This window comes from Podarcis pityusensis (genome assembly GCF_964106645.2).
Source record: "Podarcis pityusensis genome assembly, chromosome: 3".
Classification (NCBI taxonomy): domain Eukaryota; kingdom Metazoa; phylum Chordata; class Lepidosauria; order Squamata; family Lacertidae; genus Podarcis; species Podarcis pityusensis.
Genome location: NC_138026.1, coordinates 119,212,041 through 119,229,096, shown reverse-complemented (window position 1 = coordinate 119,229,096; position 17,056 = coordinate 119,212,041). Strand labels below are relative to the sequence as shown.

The window sequence follows — 17,056 nt, the reverse complement described above, 5'->3', positions numbered from 1 at the left end:
TCTGATGGGAGGGTGTTCCACAGGGAGGGAGCCACCACCGAGAAGGCCCTCTGCCTTGCTCCCTGTTTCTGTTTTACCCTGTCAATTGGCAGTTAAGATATTTTGTTTAGTGGCTCCCACCTCTTTTGCTGGGTAAGTATTCTGTTCTGGTTGAAACTGCTTGTTGTTTTTTAAATAACCGTAACCATTTGATATGTATATTACGTTGCTGTAAGCCAACAGTTCTCAAACTTCCTTCTCTGGGCCACGCTTTTCAGGATAAACATTTGCTTGCACTGCACCGATATTGATAAGAAATACGCTGGAAAGCAAAATGAAACAACAACTACCAGCGCTTGATTGATAACAGAGAACACTATCCATATTCTGCAAATATTTTTATTTTCTTAAAAAAGTTTAAGTGTTTCTTTGATTGTCCTTGAATCTTCCTCTCACACCTTTTGAGCATCACTGCTGTAAGCTGTCCCGGGGAAGGCGGGTGAGAAACCTTGCAAACTAATAATACGCAAATTCGTTAAAATGGAAGCGCTGCTCCCTGCACATTGGTGAGTGCTGGTGCATTTTGTAAAGCAAGTAGTGGGAGCCCGAGTGGTGGAATTTTTGTGTGTGCTTGCCTAGCAAAAGCCAGGTGCAGTGGCGTCGCAACGGGGGGGGGGGCAGTGCGCTCCGGGTACCATGTCTGGGGGGAGGGGTGACAAGAAGGCACCCCATGGGAGCTCCAGCAGCCATCGCGCCACTGCAGCCGCATGTGGAGGATCCTCTGTTTGCGGCTGCAGCCGCGAGCAGAGGATCCCAGGGGCAAACCATTATGTGCAGCGCATGTGCGGCGTCACACACATGTGCTGTCACGGCTAAAAATTGGCCGCTGTTTCTTTAATGCTAAAAGAACTACAATGACTCATGCAACCTTTCACCAAATTACACCTTATATACAGAGTGGTCAATGTTAGTGTTTGGTGTAGGTTGGTTGGATTGTAGAAAGCTGGTTGCGTTTGGTGTGTGTAAAAGCTGTCGGTCGTGGTTGGAGAAGAAGACTTTTCAAGAATAAAAGCAGCAATACTCTGCAAGAATACTCTATCTCAAAGACTCTTTTGTGCCAACTAAGGTCTGAGGACTAGGCAAAGGAGTAAAAAGGAGGTCAGAACCTTTTCTTTTTCAAACACTGACATGCGCTGTACGTAACGATGCCGCACATGCGCTGTACATAGTTGTTTGCCACCGGCACCGCTCGAGCACCATACGGACGGCAGTGGGATCCCTCTGTCGCCACTACAGCCGCATGTAGAGGATCCTCCGTTCGCAGCTACAGCCGCGAGCAGAGGATCCTGGCACCGTCCGTATGACGCTGGAGCACCGCCGTCGGCAAACCGCTATGTACAGCGCTATGTACGGTGCATGCGTCGTATGTAGCGATGCCGCACATGCGTCCTATGTAGCGATTCCCCGTCCCAGGTGTCATGATGCTTTCGTTTGCCGCTGGCCAGGTGACCTGGGCTCTTCCTGCAGGGCGCTGCTGGGATGTTGCAAAGGCAGGGGAAGGAGCCCAGGGGCATCATGCGCCCCTTTCAGTGCGCTGCTCGCTGCATCATCCGCGATGCCCACCACACGCCTCCTCCATTCACCCTAGCCAGCTGCCTTCTTCGCTTGCCTTGGATATTCCTTCTGCTTTTGGTGGATCTTTCTTGGAACATTCTAAATGCCTGCTTGTCAAATGTTCCATATTTTTTTTTCTCTCTCTCTCCCACTATTGACAGGGGAAAGTACTAATGTTGGCTTAATGCGGGGATTTAATCATGCCAGCTGTCACCTGGTTCCTTCCGACAAATATTTTCCACCGCTAATGGTTTCAGCGCCAGATTTTATTTTTTTGTTAATGCGATCCAAATGTAATCTTATTTAATAGCATTTCACCGCCATAATGCTGTACGCTTGTTTAAAGACTTTGCTTGCTAATATGAAAAATGTAGGCATGGGGGGGGGGTGGTGGTAAAGGGAGCTCCTGCGTTTTGGAATGGGAAATGGGCATCTTAAGAGCCGTGATTTGGAAACTTGTGTCCAGGGGACAAATGTGGACTCCCCCAATTAATCATCATTTTATTTGTAAGCTGCCTTTCCATAGTTCACAGCCATGCGCAAGGCGGTACTCCAACATGAAAATATTTACTTAATTACAACAAGTGGTCATGAACAATAAATAAAAGACATCAAAAAAGTGTGCAACCAAATTGAATGATTTCCAGATAAACAATGTTGTTGTTGTTGTTGTTTAGTCGTTTAGTCGTGTCCGACTCTTCGTGACCCCCTGGACCAGAGCACGCCAGGCACTCCTGTCTTCCACTGCCTCCCGCAGTTTGGTCAAACTCATGCTGGTAGCTTCGAGAACACTGTCCCACCATCTCGTCCTCCGTCGTCCCCTTCTCCTTGTGCCCTCCATCTTTCCCAACATCAGGGTCTTTTCCAGGGAGTCTTCTCTTCTCATGAGGTGGCCAAAGTACTGGAGCCTCAGCTTCACGATCTGTCCTTCCAGTGAGCACTCAGGGCTGATTTCCTTCAGAATGGAGAGGTTTGATCTTCTTGCAGTCCATGGGACTCTCAAGAGTCTCCTCCAGCACCAGAATTCAAAAGCATCAATTCTTTGGCAATCAGCTTTCTTTATGGTCCAGCTCTCACTTCCATACATCACTACTGGGAAAACCATAGCTTGAACTATATGGACCTTTGTGGGCAAGGTGATGTCTCTGCTTTTTAAGATGCTGTTGAGGTTTGTCATTGCTTTTCTCCCAAGGAGCAGGCGTCTTTTAATTTCGTGCCTGCTGTCCCCATCTGCAGTGATCATGGAGCCCAAGAAAGTAAAATCTCTCACTGCCTCCATTTCTTCCCCTTCTATTTGCCAGGAGGTGATGGGCCCAGTGGCCCTGATCTTCGTTTTTTTGATGTTGAGCTTCAGACCATATTTTGCATTCTCCTCTTTCACCCTCATTAAAAGGTTCTTTAATTCCTCCTCACTTTGATTGGCTGGTAGGTGTGGTAAACCAGTTGACGACTGTTAACGATTGCAGTTGGTCTTACAGGAAAAAGCAAGGGATGAGATGGCCAAAAATAACTTTTTCATGTATAATGAGATAAGAATCTAATGTCTCTATTCAGACCAGGTCTCTCCATGGTTTTAAGTTTGGTAATAAGTTGTAATTCAGCAACTTCTCTTTCCTGTCTATTTCTGAAATTCTTTTTTAATATGACAGCTTCTTTGAGATCTTGCATAGAATGTCCTGGGAGATTGAAGTGTTCTGCTACTGGTTTCTCTGTCCTGTGATTCCTGATGTCAGATTTATGTCCATTTATCGTTTGGGTGGTTGTTTCTCATTCATGCTGCAATCAAGCACTCAGTCAAAGTAACAATATACCCACCCAAACCCACCAAAAATGATTGAATATTTACATCCTGCCAAGTTAACACGGAGAATTAGAGGAAATACTATACAAAAAGTAAATAATGAATGGATAATCTTAAATGAATACCCATAAGAATTATACGTACAAGACAAATCTCCTGACAGATATAGAATGAATCTAGAAAATAGAGGAATATATAGTCAAATCTGTGTAGAGAAAAAAATTGGAGACCAAAATAACAAAAATGAAATGCGTATAGACCACCAAATTGTAAAATAGCACAATGAGAATATAGTAGTACCTCGGGTTACAGACGCTTCAGGTTACAGATGCTTCAGGTTACAGACTCCGCTAACCCAGAAATATTACCTCGGGTTAAGAACTTTGCTTCAGGATGAGAACAGAAATCGTATGGTGGCAGCGTGGCAGCAGCGGGAGGCCCCATTAGCTAAAGTGGTACCTCAGGTTAAGAACAGTTTCAGGTTAAGAACGGACCTCCAGAATGAATTATGTTCTTAACCCGAGGTACCACTGTATCTGAAAGTCAAACACTTGGATGTATTTACATTGGGTAGGTAGGTAGGTAATGTATGTATTGTATGTAATGTGTTGTATTGTCTAATTTTAAGTTTAATAACAATAATAATAAATCAAGCACTCAGTCCCCTACCTATAGCTGGACATAGTTCCGTTAAGCAGTCCTAAGTCCAAGGGCTGGAGGGGACCCAAGTCATAGGTGGCTGAAGGTGGACTCTCCACCTTTCTATCGGACATCAGCATCTTTGGGGGAGGGTAGCTTAGAGCAGGCAAGTTGCATGGGAGGGCAGTTAACACCCCCCCCATGGAGTCTGTGCTCCAAATCATTCTCTCCAGATTCGCTTCTCCCAGGCTGCTGTTATCCACATCATAGCTGTCAAGTTTTCCCTTTTCTTGCAAGGAATCCTATTTGGAATAAGGGAATTTCCCTTTAAAAAAGGGAAGCGTTGACCGATATGATCCACATACCTGTGTAATGTCCTGTTAGGGGGCTCTGTGTCTCCATGCTTGTGTGATACCTTAGGAGATCTCTGGAACAGGGAACCCCCCTCCCTGTTACGTCCACTGCAAGATCTCACCCAGCACGAGTCCTTTTTAAAAAATTTTACTTCTGTTCCTTAGGTGGTGCGCACAGAGAAGAACAGTCTGAACAACCGCTTCCTGCCCTGGGATGAGATTGAGACGGAGGCCATCCTGTCCATCGACGACGACGCCCACCTGCGCCACGACGAGATCATGTTTGGATTCCGGTGAGCCAAAAACTTTGCTCTTTAACAGGCAAGGGACGGATCCTGCCAAGAGGCCCAACAGCCTCTCCCCTTTCTTCCCATTCCATCGGGGCCATTCACTGTTGCCTCTCTCCGTCAAGCCCAATTCAGCTAACCCAGCGATTCCTGAACATTTCCGGCTCCCCGCCACCTTGGTTCCATTATCTCGTTCTCAATGCCTCCCCTCTAGAAAAGCATTATTCAGAGCAGTGGTTTGCACAGCACACAAAGAAAGATGATGCAATAAAATTCAAAACAGTAACAACCGGTTGCACCTTCATTCAAAATCAGGCATAGGCAAACTCGGCCCTCCAGATGTTTTGGGACTACAACTCCCATCTTCCCTGACCACTGGTCCTGTTAGCTAGGGGTAATGGGAGTTGTAGTCCCAAAACATCTGGAGGGCCGAGTTTGTCTATGCCTGTTCAAAATCCTATTACAAATGTTTAGTTGAAATAAAACTGATGAATTTGATCCAGTGATACAGCTTTTCAAAGCCTGAAAGCCATTTATACCTCTAATGTCCCTCTGCTGCCCTCTTAGTGCACCCCTGGAAATGCCCCCCCCGAGGACGTACCACCCATTTTAGCAACCACTGAGTACTTTGTGGCCAAAAAGCACCAAACAGGATGCAGGTGGCGCTGTGGGTTAAACCACAGAGCCTAGGACTTGTCGATCAGAAGGTCTGCGGTTCGAGCTCCCGTTGCTCGGTCCCTGCTCCTGCCAAACTAGCAGTTCGAAAGCACGTCAAAGTGCAAGCAGATAAATAGGTACCGCTCCGGTGGGAAGGTAAACGGCGTTTACGTGCGCTGCTCTGGTTCGCCAGAAGCAGCTTAGTCATGCTGGCCACATGACCCGGAAGCTGTACGCCGGCTCCCTTGGCCAATAAAGTGAGATGAGCGCCGCAACCCCAGTGTCGGTCACGACTGGACCTAACGGTCAGGGGTCCCTTTACCTTTTAAGCACCAAACAAGGCTGGTTTTCTTCCCTTCCACTTGCATAATTACGCTGTCCGTTCTGCTTTGAGTCCTAACTTATACTTCCCTCTCAGTTTGCATGTGAGAGAGACTGTTTTTGAGCATTGGACCAAAGGGTCTCTGTCCTTTCCTCCTCCTTTCCCGAGGAGTTCTGCTCTCCTGCGTGCCCCCCAGCAAGGGAAACTGCATCTTGTTCATAGATCTTACTCTCCCTATCTGCACGAGGGGATATCTACAGGAAAAATTAGCTGCGGGGTCTTATTTCTCTGCATTTGCTCTAAATTCCCACCGCATGCAGATGTTTGGCTGCAACAAATCCTTATTTTTAGCAATGTGCCTCTATTTATAGTCACCAGTGCAAGAGGAACTGCTCCTTGCTGGCACGACGTGAGGAGTCGTGGGAGTGTTTTTGTAGGAAGGGGAATAAGCCCCAACCACGTTTATGAAGCTGGCATTGTGGCAGGAATTGGTGGGAAGAGACATGGAGAGACGGCAGGATTTGTTTTTCCATCTATAAATCTTGTTTTTAAGTGGATGAGGAGAGGCCTGTATAGCCATTTATGGCCCCGGTTAGATGATCAACGTGGACCTCACTCAAGATATGGGCTTCACGTCAGATAATCATCTAAGCTTGCAGCGTGTGTGTGCATAGAATTCTAGAATTGTAGAGTTGGAAGGGACCAAAAGAGTCATTTAGTCAAGGGGTCGGCAACGTTTTTTGAGGCTGATCCGGCCCACTCCCCGGCAGACGTCTCGGTGGACCGGATCGTGCGCGCCGGAGTGTGCACTGAAGCTATTTCCTGCGCTCTTCTAGCTGCCGTGTTCTGGATTAGTTAGTTTTTGGGTCACCTTCAAAGCTCGCCCCACGTACAGCGCATTGCAGTAGTCCAAGCGGGAGATACATAGACCATGTGCACCACGTTGAGCTTCTTAGAGTGTAAAATGTAAGGCCATAGGAGGTAAAATAGTAGCAGGAGCATTTTGTGAGATGTGCGGCTCTGTAAGCTAAAGCTCTGGTTTTCTGCCCCGAAATCCAAGTAGCTGTGATTCGCAGTCTTGCCCTCGCCCTACCAGTAACTTTAGGAAGGACGAGCTGTTTCTATTATCATTGCAATAAACAGAAGAGAAACAAAATGTGTGTGTGTTTGCTGAAGAAAAGGGCAGAAACCAAGAAAAAGCTGAATGTTAAAAGTCTAAAAGAAAGTGTGTGAGGGGGGAGTCCTCTGGGCTTTGCATTACAGTCAGCCTCTGTTCTTAGTGTTGCCCATTTTCTTTGCTGAATATTTGCCGCCCAGCTTAACAGCGAACACCCTGTCATGTCTGCCTAAAACAATGTATGAATCAGCTGCCGTCGGCTTAGTGAGAGGGCCGCTTGTGTGGGCTGAGCCGCGCTCTTTGTCCCCAGTCTGTCCGCCTTGTTCCATCTCTTCCCTTCCCACTTTGCATCTTCAGGGTCTGGAGAGAAGCCAGGGACCGCATTGTCGGCTTCCCTGGGCGCTACCACGCATGGGACATCCCTCACCAATCCTGGCTGTACAACTCCAACTACTCCTGTGAGCTCTCCATGGTGCTGACGGGCGCTGCCTTCTTCCACAAGGTAAGGGAGGGGGACCCCAGTCGCTGGGAGTGGCTCTCAGCTCACATATTTTTATAAGAAGGGGAGTTGCAAAAAAACAACACCACTCCAACTCTCATGTTCTCCGTCCCTTGTGGAGCTTCCTTTGCCAACCTGCCTGTTCCTGGTGGGCAGAGGGGTCTGTTATTCTCACAGGCCACATCCACAGAAGCCGGGAGCCAAACTCAAGCTGTCCCGTCCTTCCACCTGTTCGGGGAGGATGGAGAAAACAGAACAGGGCTGAGATACTGCCCTCTTGGGCGAAGTGTAGGGAAGGGGTGCAGAAACTCGTGGTCTAGTGGTTGGAACCGATACCGGGCTGGCTTTTCAGTGCAAATGGACTTGCCTAGGTGGGCAGTTAGAGAGCCAGCGAAGGAGCTAAGCGCTGTTCCTCCTCCCCTTGTCTGGAAGGAGTCTGGACCTAGAATGGGGCACAGATGCTGTTGGACTCCAACTCCCATCATCCTCAGCCAGCATGGCCAATATCCGGGGATGATGGGAGTTGGAGTGCAGGAACATCTGGAATTCCACAGGATCCCCGTCCCTGGCTTACGCCCAGATCCAATGTGGTTCTTCTGAGGCAGAGAAGCAGAGGTGAAAATGAAATTGAACAAGCCGTTGTGTTATATTGCGTCCATTTCACCTGCACAAGACTCTTCTCTTTCCCCCAAGGTGTGTATATTTGGACTCAGCTATGGTAAATCAGAAGGGACACGGGTGGCGCTGTGGGTTCAACCACAGAGTCTAGGGCTTGCCAATCAGAAAGTCGGCGGTTTGAATCCCCGCGACGGGGTGAGCTCCCATTGCTCGGTCCCTGCTCCTGCCCACCTAGCAGTTCGAAAGCACGTCAAAGTGCAAGTAGATAAATAGGTACCACTCCAGCAGGAAGGTAAATGGCATTTCCATGTGCTGCTCTGGTTCGCCAGAAGCGGCTTAGTCATGCTGGCCACATGACCCAGAAGTTGTACGCTGGCTCCCTCGGCCAATAAAGCGAGATGAGCGCCACAACCCCAGAGTCGGCCACGACTGGGCCTAATGGTCAGGGGTCCCTTTACCTTTACTATGGTAAATCAGTGGCATTTGTCTTGGGGGTCTTGGCCATTTTCTGATGTTTTCCCATTCTCCTTCCCTCCCTCTCTCCCTCTCTCCCTCTCTCCCTTTCACCTGTAGTACTATGCCTACCTGTATTCCTACGTGATGCCCCAGGCCATCCGAGACATGGTAGATGAATACATCAACTGTGAGGATATCGCTATGAACTTCCTGGTCTCTCATATCACCAGGAAGCCACCAATCAAGGTAAGCGCTTGGCAGAGGACTTGAGAGGACTGATTCTTCTTTCCTTTTTTTGCTAGGGCAAAATGATCTCTCATTCCTGAGCTACTAGGGCAGGCACCCCCAAACTTGGCCCTCCAGATGTTTTGGGACTACAATTCCCATCATCCCTGACCACTGGTCCTGTTAGCTAGGGATGATGTGAGTTGTAGTCCCAAAACATCTGGGGGGCCGAGTTTGGGGGTGCCTGTACTAGGACGTGCCTCTGAACAGTGGTGTGGAAAAGAGGGTTGCGACATTTAATCAATTAAACTGTTAGGTCGAGTGGAAAAAACTTCCCATCAAGTAAAAAGCTTCCCCTATGTATAAACACACACACATACACCCAAGCTCATGCACAAATTGTTTTCATTGCTGTTTTCTCTTTCCTTTTGGGTTTGATACAATATGATCTAGACCAGGCCAGTCAAATTGGCCCTGGGATGTGGGAGAAAGAATAACAAGTAGAGACCCCCCAGGATTGAAAACCACTCCGCAACTTAGGAAATCCTGTATTTTGTATTATTAATTTAATTTAGGAGTCAGCAGAGTGAATAAATCCTCACATCGAAAGTGGTGGACAGAGACATGTGTAAGCGTTATTTACAGGCATTTATTCAGCCAAGCTAAGCAGTTGGCCCCTTATCTCTCTCGCCCTGACCTAGCCACTGTGATCCATGCGACGGTCACCTCCAGACTGGATTATTGTAACTCGCTCTACGTGGGGCTGCCCTTGAGACTGACCCAGAAACTCCAGCGGGTGCAGAATGCCGCGGCGAGACTCCTTATGGGGTCTTCGCTGCGAGATCACATTCATCCGGTACTATACCAGCTGCACTGGCTCCCGGTGGAGTACAGGATCAGGTTTAAGGTGCTGGTTTTAACCTTTAAAGCCCTATACGGCCTAGGACCCTCGTACCTACGGGACCGCCTCTCCTGGTATGCCCCACAGAGAAACCTACGGTCTGCAAATAATAACATCCTCAAGGTCCCAGGCCTCAGAGAGGTTAGGCTGGCCTCAACTAGAGCCAGGGCCTTCTCGGCTGCGGCTCCAATCTGGTGGAATGCTCTGTCACAAGAGACTAGGGCCCTGCGGGACTTGACATCTTTCCGCAGGGCCTGCAAGACAGAGTTGTTCCGCCAGGCCTTTGATCAGGGCGCAGCCTGACTCCCTCCTCTGGCAACCTGCACAGAACTTTGCTTAATTGGTTGCCATCAATTTGATTTAATTAATTTTATAATGAAATATTTTTAGATTGTGTGATTATTTGATTTTTTGATTATTTGATTGTTGTTAGCCGCCCTGAGCCCGGCTTCGGCTGGGGAGGGCGGGATATAAATAAAATTTATTATTATTTATTATTATTATTATAGTTCAGGAACAAAGAAAAAACATGTCTGCTTCCCTTCGTCTCCAGCAAAACAGCAATAGCAGAAGCAATATACAAATGGAGGTTCCCAGCAAGTGCTGGAAGTAAACAGGCATGTGACGCACAACAGTCATGCCTGTTCCCTTTTAAGGTGGAATGGAACTATATCCTAACAGAAACACCCCAAAGCAATTAAAAATAAAGACAACAGCAATTAGAAAGCAGCATATAAATACGGTATCTGGTCCAGTGCGGGTAAAGAAAATCTACGCTTAAAACGCTTTGGCAGTCTTCAGCAGACGCCAGAGAGATAGCGTAGGGGATTCTTATGGGCCAAGTCAGGGGCCACCACACTAAAGGCCCGATTCCTGCATTGTCCAGAATGAACCTCCTAATGGGGTGGCATCTTCAGGAGGCCCTCTCGTACAGGTTGTATGCACAGCGATTGGTAGTGCATATAAGGAGTGAGGTGATCTTTTAGATCTCACCTGCAGTTGTCTCAAGGCACAAATAGGCTCCATGGGTACATTACGGCACTTTCAGAACCCACTACTGCTAATAAGTTCCCCCTCCAGACACCTCAGAAGGAGAAGACACTGTCCTTCTATGAAATGGCGGTTCTCAACCTGTGGGTCTCCAGATGTTGTTGGACTACAACTCCCATCATCCTTGAGCTCTGGCCTTGCTAGCTAGGGGTGATGGGAGTTGTAGTTCAACAACATCTGGGGACCCACAGGTTGAGAAAGGGGGAAGGTCTCCATTCAGAGACCTTTGGCGAGGGAAGCTCATTCGGTTGTCAGAGCTAAACATCCTCGGCTTTTGCCTTTGAAGGTAAAGGCAACGCCCAGGGGGTGCTTTGAAAATTTGGAAGCATTCTACAACATGCAAGGTGGTGGTGTCCCCCATGCAAAAAAAAAAAAAAAACATGCAAAAAAAGAGTAGATCTTACTGACAATTCCTTTGAGTACTACCGTATTTTTCGCTCTATAGGACGCACCGGACCATAGGAGAGGGAGAACAGGGGAAAAAAATTTCTCCACCTCTCTGCTCAGCACCCCTTCAGCGAAGCGTCAGGAGAAATGGAGCCCCTTCCATTTCTCCTCCCACTTCGCTGAAGAGGCGCTGCGCAGAGAGGGAAAACTGTGCAGCACCTCTCCAGCAAAGTGAAGCCAGGAGAGCAAGAGGGATCGGTGCGCACCGACCCCTCTCACTCTCCAGGCTGCAGGCAGCTATCCACAAGCCTTCGGAGCGCAGCGGGAGTTCCCTGCGCTCCGGGGGCTTCAGGCGGCTTCAGTGAAAGCAACGCGAAGCCTCCGGAGCACGGGGGGAGCTCCCCCTCTGCGCTTCAGAGGCTTCGCATTGCTATCGCTGAAGCCAAGGAGCCTGCATTCACTCCACAGGACGCACACACATTTCCCCTTCATTTTTGGAGGGGGAAAAGTGCGTCCTATAGAGCAAAAAATACGGTACTTGAGATCGGACCAGCCCTCATAGCTGTCAACTTTTCCCTTTTCTTGCGAGGGATCCTATTCAGAATAAGGGAATTTCCCTTTAAAAAAGGGGAAAGTTGACAGCTATGCCAGCTCTTGCCATAGGGGTCAGGGTACCCACTGCGTAAGGCCTAGGACAGGTCTCCAGAGGCCCTTTAATTTGGCACCGTCATTAGCTGGTATTTCTCTAGAGCAAAGTCCATCAGCGGCTGTTAGTAATTGCTTTGACCTTTTGGCTCTGCTTAGCAGCCAGAGTGGGCAGCAGGAAGACGGAGGAGGCTTCTAGCTGAAGCCGACCTGCCGAGGTCCCTGCCAGGCATTATGTGTCTCTTCATGAAAACGAGGCTTTGCGGATAAGGGCAGCCGCTTGGCGTGGGCAGAGAAATCCTTTGGCTTCCCAGAGTCCTTGTGAGGCATCCAGAGGGGTGGGCACAGGGCCTCCCTCTCCCACCCTGCCCCTCCTTGGCCTCAGCTTCAGTTGGCGTAGCTGGGTGTGCCCGCCCCTGGGGAGGTGCTCTGGTGAAGCGCAGAGTTTCTGGAAACCAGAACTGTCCCTGCATCAAAGGCAGCAGGGAGGATACCAGATCGAGAGAGCAGGAAGGTCAGCCTGGAGATCTTCTCAAAGTAGCTGTAATATTACAAAAGAATTTCAGAAATAGACTGGAAAGAGAAGTTGTTGAACCTTGGTTCTCGAACTTAATCCATTCCGGAAGTCTGTTCCAAAACCAAAGTGTTCCAAAACCAAGGCGCGCTTTCCCATAGAAAGTGGTGCTAAACGGATTAATCTGTTCCAGACTTTTAAAAACAACCCCTAAAACAGTAATTTAGCATGAGTTTTACTATCTAACGAGACCATTGACCCATAAAACGAAAGCAATAATCAATGTACTATACTATAAAATAAATAAGAGAGTATTGTAGATGATAAAGATTAAAATTACATTATTTTTTTCTTACCTGCACTGATGATAGTCATTGTTTGGATGGGAGGCTTTTATCCATTTCCGCAGTCACACAATCAATCAATCAATCAATCAATCAATCAGTAGCTGAACTGGGATCCACACAGTCACAAAAACAAATTAACTGAAAAAGCCTCAAAACAGAAAACGCAAAATAAATAGCAAAAACAAAAGCACCAAATACCACCTTAGAACACTATAATCAGAAACGGAAGGCTTGAATGAGGGGACGCGAATTAGCAGCGCAACAGGAAACACAGGGGGACTCAAAATGGAGCACGTTTGGCTTCCGAAAAAAAGTCTGAAAACCGGAACACCTACTTCTGGTTTTGCAGCATTCGGGTTCCAAGGTGTTTGTGAACTAAGCTGTTTGAAAACTGAGGTACCACTGTAGTTTAGTGTGCCAGTCCACTCTGGCAAGAACCCTGATTGAGCATCCTTAGCCCAGCACACACCTTTGGGCTGTTGAATCCTCTTGGGGGACTCCTCCCTGCTCCTCCCAGCTCACGGCCTGCTTCCCTTGCCCTCCTCCTGTGCGCAGGTGACGTCCCGCTGGACCTTCCGCTGCCCCGGCTGCCCCCAGGCCCTCTCCCACGATGACTCCCACTTCCACGAGCGGCACAAATGCATCAACTTCTTCGTCAGAGTCTACGGCTACATGCCTTTGCTCTACACGCAGTTCCGCGTGGACTCCGTCCTCTTCAAGACCAGGCTGCCCCACGACAAGACCAAATGCTTCAAGTTCATCTAGGCCTGCGTGGAGACGCGCCTGCGTGCGTTGGCTGCGGACTTCTGGATCGAGGCCGGAGGCGAGGAGGGAGGCTGGAAGGGTTTCGTCCTCCCGCTGCTGCTCCTCATCCCCTGGGACAGGCGCCGCCTTCTGCCTGAGGAGAAGGACACAGCAGTGTCTCCCGCCATCTTGTGCCAGCCCCACGGGGACTGTAAGCCGTGGGGCACCACCCATTGAAGACTCTGCTTGGTATTGTGTACTGAGGAAAAACTGAGACTGGTTAGTCCCCCAGGTAGTGGGTTAGCCAAGGGCAAAACTGGGGTTTTTAAAATATTAATTATTATTTAAAATGGAAGTGTTTTAGATATGCCTGGTAAGGCTTTCTATATTTTTTTTCCCCAGAAGGTGGGAGGGGGCTGCTGGGAGGGAGGGAGGGGATATTTCATGTTTGTTTCGCCCCTGGCCCGTGATGTTGTTTGGGGAGAAGCAGAGGCCCCAGGAAGCTGCGTCCAACACCCTCTGCCCACCCCGGCCAATATCCCAGATTTCTTTCTTGTTCTCAAGGAGGGAAGACCTGGCCACCTGAGGCCTCCATCCATTTGCTTCTCAGTGAGACCGGCTTGGGATTTCCTGGAGCAAACCATGGATCCCTTTCCGCTGAAAAATACCCTCTCCCTGCAGCTGTCAAGGAGCGAAGTGATTCCAGGGAGCTTCTCGCCTCTACACCCACCTGCGCTAAAGGATCCTGCCGCATCAACCTTTTTTTGTGGCGACCCAGCCACCCAGCGGCGCCTTTCCCAGCTGCGGGTGCCCCTAGCGGAAAATGGGCGCCCTTTCCCTGCTGCTTCCTTGCAGGCTCAGGGGGCCTGCTGCTTCTCTCTGTGCCACGCGGGGGCATCGCGTAAGCACCCCACCTCCCTTTGCGGAAGCTCAAAGGTCTTAATTTAAGTGTCGCTTGCGCAGCGTGGGCAGTTTTCGTGCCACAGGCGAGGGCAACGCCAGGGTGACTGCAGACGAGTCGTTTGGGAGTGTGGGTTAAGTTTTCTTTTAGATGTGGCCTCTTTGGGATTCTTCAACAAGACGCACACACACCCGCAACGGGTCTGTGGTGTGTTCCAGATGAAAGGTGCTGTATTCCTGCTCATGAAGTGTACCCCAAATCCATCCTCTGTCTCAAGCAATCATGTCTGGTCTCAACAGCTCTCTCAGCCCTGATGCCTAAAACTGCCCTTCTTCTCCTCCCTCCTGTGCCCTTTTCCCTCTATGGCTCTTGGGACCGGGGTGCCGGCAGCCGCTGGAGAGAGACAGGCGAGTGGTCTACTCCCCAGGAGCGCTGGACCCCACGGGAGACTGCACACAAATTAATATTATTGTTCTAAAGAGTGCAGGCCGTCTCTGCCCCCCACAATTGCTTTCAAGCTACTTCTGCACAGAGTTTTGGTTCCGCAGGGGGCCTTTTCTAGAAAGGCTCTCGCTTCGACATCACATTGGCAAAGTAGGCCATTGTGTGCAGTCTTTACAAAACTATAAGAGATGGTGTGGAACAACGGAACAACTTGCTGCCCCCCACCCCGGCTGCAATTTAGATTCCCCTTCCCTTTTCTATTTATAGAAAGACGGTGGTGAAATAGCCGCCTTTCTGTAGCATCCGGGAAGGTTGGCAGTCCCCTTGATATATTCTCCCACTGCGATTCCTGTCCTGGGGTCCTGATTTTTGCATGTCGTGGGTGCTGGTTGGAGCTCTGCAGTGCTAAAGGGTAACCATCACCCTCTTGTGAAAATACAGGTGGAGGGGGGGCTCCCTGTGCCCCATTTGGGCAGGAAGCGCATTCGCTCGCTGGCATGTTTGATGGCTGCGACTCACGAATGTTTACAGACCTCTCTGCTCTTTTTTGGATAGTCTTCAGGGACTGCAATTCCCCCTTTGCATTTTCAAAAGGAGATTCTCTCTCTTTTGCACCCGGTAACCCAATAATGCAGACTGTCGCCATGTGAGGTGAAATGCAGCGGAACAAAGGACAAAGGTGACTGTCCCAACGGAAGCGGGTTCTCCTTAGGAGCCCCCGTCCCACTTCGAAGCCACAAGTCTCGTTCTCCCCATACTCTGCTCCCTGCCTAGATGAATGAATAATCCTCAGCCAGGGCAAAAGAGGTGGTGGTACATAAAACGTTGGATTCTCCATGGTGATCAGCCTCCCTCGCATGTCCACAACATGTACAGGCGTCCTCTGTTGGGTGCGCAAGGCTTAAAAGGAAGCCATGTGCAGATGGTCTCTCCGTCTGGTGCAGGCACCCCCAGACTCGGCCCTCCAGATGTTTTGGGACTACAACTCCCATCATCCCTAGCTAACAGGACCAGTGGTCAGGGATGGTGGGAATTGTAGTCCCAAAACATCTGGAGGGCTGAGTTTGGGGGTGCCGGATCTAGTGGATGGGAACGTGACATGAAAGTAACTTCATCTCTCCCCGTCCACGATAAGCGTCGCCCCTCCTGTTCCCCCCAGTACATTTAAACCTCTGTAAGGTGCCAAGCTAGGTTTTGGACATCCACTCAAAAATGTGTTTACATGGTTCCTCCTCCTCGTTGTCCTCCTTTGCTGTGCTGGTTGGAGGTTACCCAACTTGGACCCCCACCCAAAAAAAGGCACAGGCTGCTCTCCATCCTGCTCTCCCAGCGGTGTTCTCTGACCTCTGTTGGATGTGTGGAAACCCAGATTAGAACCACAACGCACAGTTCAAACACACGCAAGCACTCGCTCTTTTTGGAATACGACCAGGTGTTTTTTTTAATAAAAAAAAATCACACACATACACACGTGCACTTTGGGCTTTTTAAAATAACCGGGGCTGTTTTTTAATGGCCCCCTTCAATGTCGCGATCATCCCACATGGAGATTTCTAAGAAGATAACCTTAGCAGGCCACGGTGGAGCCTTGCCGTGCCATCCTCTTCATGTTGTGCTAAGTTTGTGGGTTTTTTCTGCCGGGAAAAGGAGGCGGTCGATTATTGGACCCATCCCTCAGGCCGATGGGCACCTGGGCAGGAGAAGGAAGCGGTTAGGTGAGCGAAAGTCCCTTTCGTCTGGAGGCAAGTCCAGTGGCTTTTGCCAGACCCTGAACACCCATGTTGGTGCCATTCCTCCTAAGAGGCTGCTGTCCTCTGCTGCTCAGAACGGTGGCCCTTTTTCATTTCTTTGAGGATATAGGAAAAGGTGGGGTCTGCGTGAAGAGGGAGGGGGCTTCCTCATCCAAGGCCTTCTGGCATCTCTGCAACCGGGTACAGCTGCTCAATTTTATTTCCTCTGCTCTCCCCTGCCCAGCGCAACAGCCACTTGCGGGCCCTCTACCCCTTGCCACTATGAATGTGTTTTAAAAGCTCTGTGAGCACCAAATTTTAAAAGACGGGAAAGCAAAAAGTGGGGGCAGGGGGCGGGAATCTAAAACCTTGACACGAGCACAATTGTTCATATGTTGAATTTTGTAAAAGGGTGAAATAAACTCAGTTTAACTTGAACGCGTCTTGAGACTCTTTGCTAACTTTAGCAGAAGGGGACAAGGGCTGACAGCGAGGGGGTGTTGCAATCTCTACTTCATTTAAATAGTGATTTCCAAACTTCTTGGGGGGCCTGTCCCCCTTGGTGATCCCCAAGGGCCCCTATCCTGTACGAAGCATTATTCAGAGTAGCGGCTTGCACGGCCCGCTAAGGAAGCACCCACAATAAAATTCAGAACAGTAAGCATTCATTGCACATTTACTCAAAATCCGATTAAGAGATTGAGAGCCAGTGTGGTGTAGTGGTTAAGAGCGGTAGTCTCGTAATCTGGTGAACCGGGTTCGCTTCCCCGCTCCTCCACATGCAGCTGCTGGGTGACCTTGGGCCAGTCACACTTCTTTGAAGTCT

At 49.3% G+C, this 17,056-nt stretch overlaps 1 protein-coding gene across 4 annotated transcripts in view; it reads left to right on the top strand.

The window, feature by feature from the left end:
* The window catches only part of EXTL3 (exostosin like glycosyltransferase 3), a 169,089-nt gene extending 152,421 nt beyond the window's left edge, over nt 1-16,668 (top strand). For all 4 annotated transcript variants that reach the window (XM_081000905.1, XM_081000906.1, XM_081000903.1 and 1 more), the window contains 4 exons: nt 4,552-4,679; nt 7,127-7,271; nt 8,460-8,588; nt 12,967-16,668. In XM_081000905.1, the coding sequence (XP_080857031.1) occupies nt 4,552-4,679; nt 7,127-7,271; nt 8,460-8,588; nt 12,967-13,176 (612 nt within the window). In that variant the 3' untranslated portion in view covers nt 13,177-16,668. The remainder of the gene's footprint in view (nt 1-4,551; nt 4,680-7,126; nt 7,272-8,459; nt 8,589-12,966) is intronic.
* Nucleotides 16,669-17,056: the final 388 nt, after the last annotated feature.